A 7,821-nucleotide genomic window follows, 5' to 3' on the forward strand; every position below is an offset into this window, starting at 1 on the left:
TAAAATTGCATTTAATCTGTATCCTTTTTTATTGAACACATGAGAAAATTGCTATGAAGTTTACTCGAAATCAAAGTATAAAACAATCAGATTAAAAACACGTAGATTTTTCGTAGAAAACAGAGCAATAGCATCGTTATCATTAGTGAAGATGAGGATACACCAATCAAGCTTTGTTTGTTTTTCATCATGATATAATTTACAAAAAAAAAAACAAAAACAAAAAAAAACTAGTGTTCACATTGACGGCTACAACTTCATTCATCCCGTTGGATGGGAGGTGACAAAGTTAAATTTAAGCACCCTTCGAGCAATATTACTGGTTAATTTTTACGACGTGTCCCAGCTTATTATAAACAGCCCAACCACCCCATGTTAAGAACGGTTTTCGAGGTTGGCAGATGTTTATTCCGAAATCCGCTCTTAACATGGAGAGCTTGGGGTGTTTATAATACGCTAGGGAACGTCGTAACAATTAACCAAATTACTTATAAATAAATACTAACCCGTCAACAACCCACATTACAATTGGAGTGTACCAGAAGAAATAACCAAAAACAAAATAAGAACGCATATTAAGAATTTACAGGTGCAGTTGCAGTACTGAGGATGGCTTTTTAAATAATAACGTTATTATTTCAGCAGTCAGCACGGATCAATAAGTGCACTAGTACCATTTTTAAATAAGAATTGCTAACTTGTACTATTAGGGCTACTATTTTTATTTTGGCGATTATATTCACAACGTTTCGACCGATGTAATTTCCGCTCTCCAGGTGTATCTCTTTCCGCACTTGGAAATCTGGATAGGACGAGACGAGAACCATCATGGATTGAATGAGAAGTTCAGTGCGAAATACAGGTTCCCGAATTGGAAAAGGTACACTTGATTGGATACCATCGGGCGAAACGTTGACAATCAAAACGAGATTTGTAGTAATACAAATGCATACTATTTTTTGTTTTGTTTTTTATTCATTTTTTTCTTGCGGGGTAGGAGGAGGAGGGGGGGGCTCATTAGATTTTTTAAGTTTAAATATATTTCCAAAGTTATGACGTCAGACGAACGGGGCAGATATATATCAACAGATTTATTCCGATTTTCATCAAAACTTTCTAATAACTGGAGTTTGCTAAGAGGAGAGAAAAAAAAACATCCCGTTCAGTAATTTCGTCAACATTAAGAATAATCTGATAATTCCTTTCGGATAAAGATAATTAAGTAAAGAAGACACGTTTTTTTAGGGGGGGGGGTATTTATTTTTTTATTTTTTTGTAAGTGTCACCGCTCCTCCCGTTTGGTCAGAGGGTTTTCACGTGTCGCATTCGACCAGAAGAGAATATTCAATTAAATAATACGCTAATTACAGATGAGACGCGAGAACTTCGAAAAATAAGAGAAATCTGCAGATCAATACGTTATCGTTAGACAAAAGATGAAGTGTTGACCAGAAAGAAGCCGTAAGAAAAAAGTAAATCAACACGAAAGATTGCGGTAAAAAATAAAAGAATCGTATACGAACCAAAACTATTTGAGCTGCGTGCTCCAACTCAACAATAGCGTGTTCCGCCATCTTGTTATAGAATGTCGCTCTCCAGTCACGTGCGGTAGGAAACGTACACACCACGCGCCTTTTAACACGCCGTACTTTCGTACAATTCTCTACCTGCTAAAATCACCACTCACCAGAGACAATTTAAATAGAAAACGTTGCCCTCCAGGAAATAATAGATTACTTAAATATTAAGAATAAAATGCTTATTTGAATTTATTATACGTATATTTTAGCTGTAGTTTTAATTCTTTCTTTTATTAATGTTTTGTTTTGTTTTTTGATTAATGCTTACATTAATTTATCACGTCAAAATTTAACCACCTGTAGTCTCAATGAAGACAGGATATTAGAATTGAAAATATATAAATTCCTTTCTCAAATTGGAGTAATTTTCTTTTTATTTGGTTTACATTATCCTGTAGATATATCATCTTTATATAGAGTATATATATATATATATAAAAAATATTTTTTTTATTATTAATATTATCAAACAAAATTGAATACTAAATTGATCATATGTAATTATCTTTTGTTAGAAGACGAACATGCAGTTTAAATAGATAATTAATGGATTGATTTCATAACAAAATATGTTAACCTTTCAATATGTGTGTGTGCGTGTTTTTTTTTTTGTTTGTTTGTTTTTTTTTTTTTTTTTTTTTTTTTTTTCTTCCTTTGAAGATTGTAACGCTGTGTATGGCATGGCCACCGAGAGTAAGAAGAAGGCCTGTTAACTGAAAAGTGTCTGCAGGCAATGTAGGTAAGATTTGTCAGACTGTCAGTACTATATGAGGGCCATTTGAAAAAGAGCAATAAAACATTTTTAAAAAGAAAAAATAACACGGTTCGACTAATACTTAAACTGAACTTTATTCAATATAAAATATAAATATTATCTATGTAAAATTAAGTAATTTTAAAGCAATATACAATTTAATACTGATAAAAGTGAATTATGAATTTAGGGAACAAACAATTAAAGAAACATTAAACACGAATATTTTTGGCATTCGAAACAAGATCACAGTGTAGTATCTGTTTTTATGCTACACTTTACCTTTTCTGTTCTCGGTCGGTGGTGGAGGAATCTTTCATGACTGAGATTATTTTTGTTCCTATCCAGAGTGCCCCTTATTGGGAAGCTAGATTCTGCCCACAAGATTATATGTTGAAATTGTGGAGAAAGTGGCTTAGTGTTAAAGAGACTGCGCGTTTGTGCCTGCAGAGCACAAACTAAGAATCAAGATGGCGCCCGCATGCGTTTATGTGGAAAAAAGTCTCGTGGAATCTCGGAGAATCTCAGAGAATCTCGTACCCTGATTCCATAAATAACGAGGAGAGAAAAGCGGGAAGAGGGACGATTTTGAGTCACGAAAACGAACAGACGTGTGTAAAAGAAGAGGTAGAAGAAAAGAGTGTGGTGAACGAAACAAACAACGACTCGGTTGAAAGTAGAGTTGTAACGAACACAAGCTATTTCGGCATGACGTCAGGATTTGACCCCAAGCTAATTCCCCTGTTTGATGGCAGTAGCACTGATTACTCAGTGCAGGAATGGGTGGAAAAAGTAGAATTAATGTCAGCTCAGTGGGGTGAAGCGTATAGAATGCGTGGTCCCAATGCGCTTCACTGGGGGAGCATATGCAGTATACCAGCAGTTGGCTGATGAGGAAAAAACAGATTTTGCCTGCATCAAGCACACCCTTTTTACAGCATTTGCATTAGATCCAATCACTGCATGGAAGGAATTCATGGCCCGAAAATTACATCCCGGGGAAACGGTGGATGTGTATCTAACTGAGCTAAAAAAGCTATCGGTCCTTTTTGGAGGGATGTCAGACAAAGGCTTGGTGTGCGCCTTTGTTGCAGGATTACCTAAGAGTGTGGAAGATCTGCTCCGTGCCTCATCCCAAGTGGACAAGATGGCCATATCGAAAGTACCTGGACCTGGGCACAGCTACAGCCTGCTATAAGTGTGGAGGACCCAACCATTTGGCCCGTGATTGTCTTTCGTCACGTCAACCAACTCGGAAACTTGACGGGCCGCAGTGCTACAAGTGCAAAAAACGTGGACACCTGGCCCGCACCTGTCCGGGAAACGGGCAAGGGGAAGAAGCTACAGCGCCAGTCTTCTCCCCAGATCGTCATTGAGCAGGGCGCTACCCACTGTAAGCATACACATTAATGGAAGTGAGCGCCTCGCGCTTGTGGACACTGGGTGCACCCAGACTCTCGTAAGCAAGATATGCTGTGCCACTTGGAAAGCAGAGAGAATTCCGGTACTAACTGTAGGCGGGGGTTCACTAGCCTCTTGTAGGGTGAGCATGATCTGCGCAAGCATCAACGACGGGCCTGCAGTAGCCGTGCGAGCCCTGGTGATAGAGGGAGAGCTTCTCGGGTATGACCTACTCTTGGGTATGGACTTGATTACACAACTGGGTGGAATTACCGTGGACAGAACCGGCAAGGTACAGTTCTCCCGATGTGAGGAACATGTTTGTGCTGCCATAACTCTCGACGAGCCTGACTTTCATGCAGAGTATGATAGAAACACCAATGCATGGACGGCGTCTTGGAAGTGGTCAAACGATCAGCCACCAATATCCTTGCGAAACCGGTTATCGGAATATCCCCCACCCATGTGGCTAAGGGAACAGTATGAAGAAGAACTGTAAACGTGGATCGACAATGGCTGGCTTCTTCCATACCCAGAGGATGAGCTTGGCCCCCCGCGAGGGCTGATTCCCTTGATGGCGTCGTACAAGAGACCAAACAAAAGGTCCGCCCCGTCCTAGACTACCGTGAGCTCAATGAGCATGTCGACCCATATACAGCAAGGGCTGATGTGTGTGCACTCAAATTAAGGGAGTGGCGACAGCAGGGATCAAACGTGGCAACTCTGGACCTACGCAGGGCCTATCTGCAAATACGCATTGAGAAGAAATTGTGGTCATTTCAGACTGTGGAAATTAGTTAGAGGAACTCGATATTGTCTAACCAGGCTAGGGTTCGGTCTAAATGTGGCCCCAGGCATTATGACAGCAATCATGCATGCTATCCGGCAGCAAGATGAGGCAGTGCAACAGGCAACATCCTCATACATCAATGATATATTCGTCAATGAGAACCTTATGTCAGCGCAGTCGGTTAGAACACACTTTGAAAGCTTTGGACTGACGTAAGGAATCAGAGCGTCTGTGCGATGGAGCAAAAGTTCTCAACCTGCACGTGCGCAATAGCAAGGAGGGACTTTACTGGAGAAGAGGAAGTCACGTTCCCAAAGTCCCAGCAGACATCACTCGACGAACAGTGTTTTCACTTTGTGGAAAAATGGTAGGCCATTTCCCTGTGTGCGGTTGGCTCAGGGTGGCCGTGGCAGCCATAAAGAGACGTGCAACAGCCGTGTCGTCGGGATGGGACGATGCAGTACACAATGTAACCCTAAGGAGCATGTTGACAGAGACTGTGTCCAGAGTGACCAGTGATGACCCCGTTCAGGGAAAGTGGTGCGTCAGTGGGAATGAGTTCACGGTCTGGGTGGATGCTAGTTGACTGGCCCTTGGAGTTGCCCTTGCAGTTAATGATTCCATTATTGAAGATGCCTGTTGGCTTCGGCCAGAAAATGATTCGAGGCACATAAACCTGGCCAAACTTGATGCCACATTGAAGGGCGTTAACTTGGCGCTTTAATGGCAAGCCAAGGTTTTACATATCATGACTGACTCGGCATGCACTCATCGGTGGATAACCGATGCATTAAGTGGAAGAGCACGGCTGACGACACGAGCATCGAGTGAGATGTTAATTCGAAGACGGCTTGCCACCTTGGTCGACACCATCACAGAGTACAACCTGACCGTGGACGTAGTGTTGATCAGGTCTGCGCTCAACAGAGCAGATGCTTTGACAAGAGTCCCTCAACGATGGCTTCTGGCTGGTGCTCGGAGAGATGCTGATAATCTGCAAAACACATGTGCAGCAGTTGTGTGTAATGTGGATGCAGCGCGCATCATGGACATTCATCGACAGTGTGGACATCCTGGCATCAAGCGGACACTGTACTTTGTCAAGATGATTGATCCAGGAGTAGGAAAAAAAGATATCCGAAGAGTGGTGGAAAGTTGCGAGGCCTGCCAATCCATCGACCCAGCTCCAGCACGATGGAAGAAAGGGGAGTTAGGAGTGAGTGGTAAGTGGCAGAGAGTGGGCATGGACATCACACACTACGGTGGCAACCACTTCCTTACCCTCATCGACTGTGGGCCTACACGTTTCGCAGTCTGGAGACTCCTCGGGCACCAGGACTCTTGCAACATTATTCGCCAGCTGTCATCCGTGTTCTGTGAAAGAGGTGCGCCCGATGAAGTGCTGACAGACAACGACCCAGCCTTTTGCAGCCATCAGATGAGGCAGTTCTTACAAGAATGGGGTGTGCGGCTGCGGCTTAGATGCGCTTATGTGCCTTCTTGCAATGGTATAGCTGAGAGAAGCCATCGCAGCATCAAAACAATTGCAGCCAGGAAGCAGTGCACCATCGCAGAAGCTGTGTACTGGTATAATCTCATGCCAAAGGATGGCGTCTCTCCAGGAACGGCGCCTGCAAACGCAATCTATCAGTACCATGTCCGAGAAAAAGGAATCCACCCTGATACAACTGTGGCCACTGAGATAGAACAGAATCGATATGCCAAAGGGGATGCTGTCTGGGTGAAGCCGCCAGGAAACCGATGTACTGACAAGTATAAACGAGGCACAGTGACCGATGTGGTGAGTCAGCAGTGTGTCCAGGTTGATGGCGTACCCCGTCACGTTAGGGACCTACGGCCGGCGACACATGTACCACCTCCAGTGGACGATGAGTGATTCTGACTCTGAGACGAGTGGGCCATCGCTTTGGTTTGCACCATCCCTATCAAGTAGTGACTCTGATATCAGTACCCTCCACGGAGTTGAAACCTTCCCCGACCATCAGGCGGTGGATGAGAGCGCACGCAAAGATGAAAGCAGCACTGTCCCCCTTCGTAGAAGCACCCGACGGCGGCGATCACCACCCCCCTGTCGTCTCTGTGATCATGAGATCAGGGGGGAGTGTAGAGAAAGTGGCTTAGTGTTAAAGAGACTGCGCGTTTGTGCCTGCAGAGCACAAACTAAGAATCAAGATGGCGCCCGCATGCGTTTATGTGGAAAAAAGTCTCGTGGAATCTCGGAGAATCTCGTACCCTGATTCCATAAATAACGAGGAGAGAAAAGCGGGAAGAGGGACGATTTTGAGTCACGAAAACGAACGGACGTGTGTAAAAGAAGAGGTAGAAGAAAAGAGTGTGGTGAACGAAACAAACAACGACTCGGTTGAAAGTAGAGTTGTAACAAACACAGAAATATTTAAATAACTATTACTTTAAATACAGAAATTATATTTAAAGTTTTGGTTTTCTGTTCTTCTATGTCCATTTTTTCCCATGTTTTTCATCAAAATGTGTAGTGTATTAGTTGTCTCACAGGCCATCATCAGTGATCGCTCACTGGCAGTAACCTGTGGTGTTCCCTAGAGACCAAGTGACAACAAGTCTCCCCAGATCAGTGAAAATGGAAGAGTGATAGTAACACACGTGGAACGTCCGAATGAAAATGCAGTTGAGAGAGAGATTTGATGTTTGTGTTTGCTTAAATACTATTTGGACCGGCTCCCAGCGAGCTTAAGAAGAAAAGTTTAGAAAAATGTCCTTGGAGAAATCCCACTGGATGGAAACATCACGTGGGGTACTCTGTACTACGTCTGCTCGTTTTAAGTCGATTTAATATATAATACCGGAATTTGCGTGGGAGTTATTTTTTATATTTCACACGGCAACATAATCATAATCATACTGCGCACCTAAATTGTATTTATTTTATAACAATTTTTAATCCGAATCTTAACCGTGTCAACTGGCACACATGCTATTGCAACAATCATTGTTACTGATTTCTCGTTGCCATCGGCCGTTGGTGTTTCCTGGGGTTTGGGTGACAAAATGCCTTCCCAAGGTACCAGATTTGAACTGCACACTTCCAGTGAAGATTTGGTTAGTACTCTCCCACATCGGTCTTTCCATCCTCCCTGACGCTTCACAACTAGTTGGTGTTGCGCCAGTCGATGTCATCTACACCAGTTTTTAATTATTATTACGATTATTATTATGATAATAATAAGGGTGCTTGTGCAGTGTATGCACATGTATTTTAAATATTATTTTCAAGTTAAATTAAATTTTGTGTTTGT

General features: G+C 42.7%; 1 protein-coding gene across 1 annotated transcript in view; it reads right to left on the minus strand.

Moving 5' to 3' along the window:
• LOC145291343 (exportin-4-like) overlaps positions 1 to 1,673 on the minus strand; it is a 261,999-nt gene extending 260,326 nt beyond the window's left edge. The window contains exon 1 of the mRNA XM_080137107.1: positions 1,524 to 1,673. Within this exon, the coding sequence (XP_079993233.1) occupies positions 1,524 to 1,574 (51 nt within the window). The 5' untranslated portion in view covers positions 1,575 to 1,673. The remainder of the gene's footprint in view (positions 1 to 1,523) is intronic.
• Between the last annotated feature and the right edge of the window lie 6,148 nt (positions 1,674 to 7,821).

The sequence above is a fragment of the Euprymna scolopes genome, chromosome 12, assembly GCF_053919585.1.
Source record: "Euprymna scolopes isolate OS-2025 chromosome 12, ASM5391958v1, whole genome shotgun sequence".
Lineage (NCBI taxonomy): Eukaryota > Metazoa > Mollusca > Cephalopoda > Sepiida > Sepiolidae > Euprymna > Euprymna scolopes.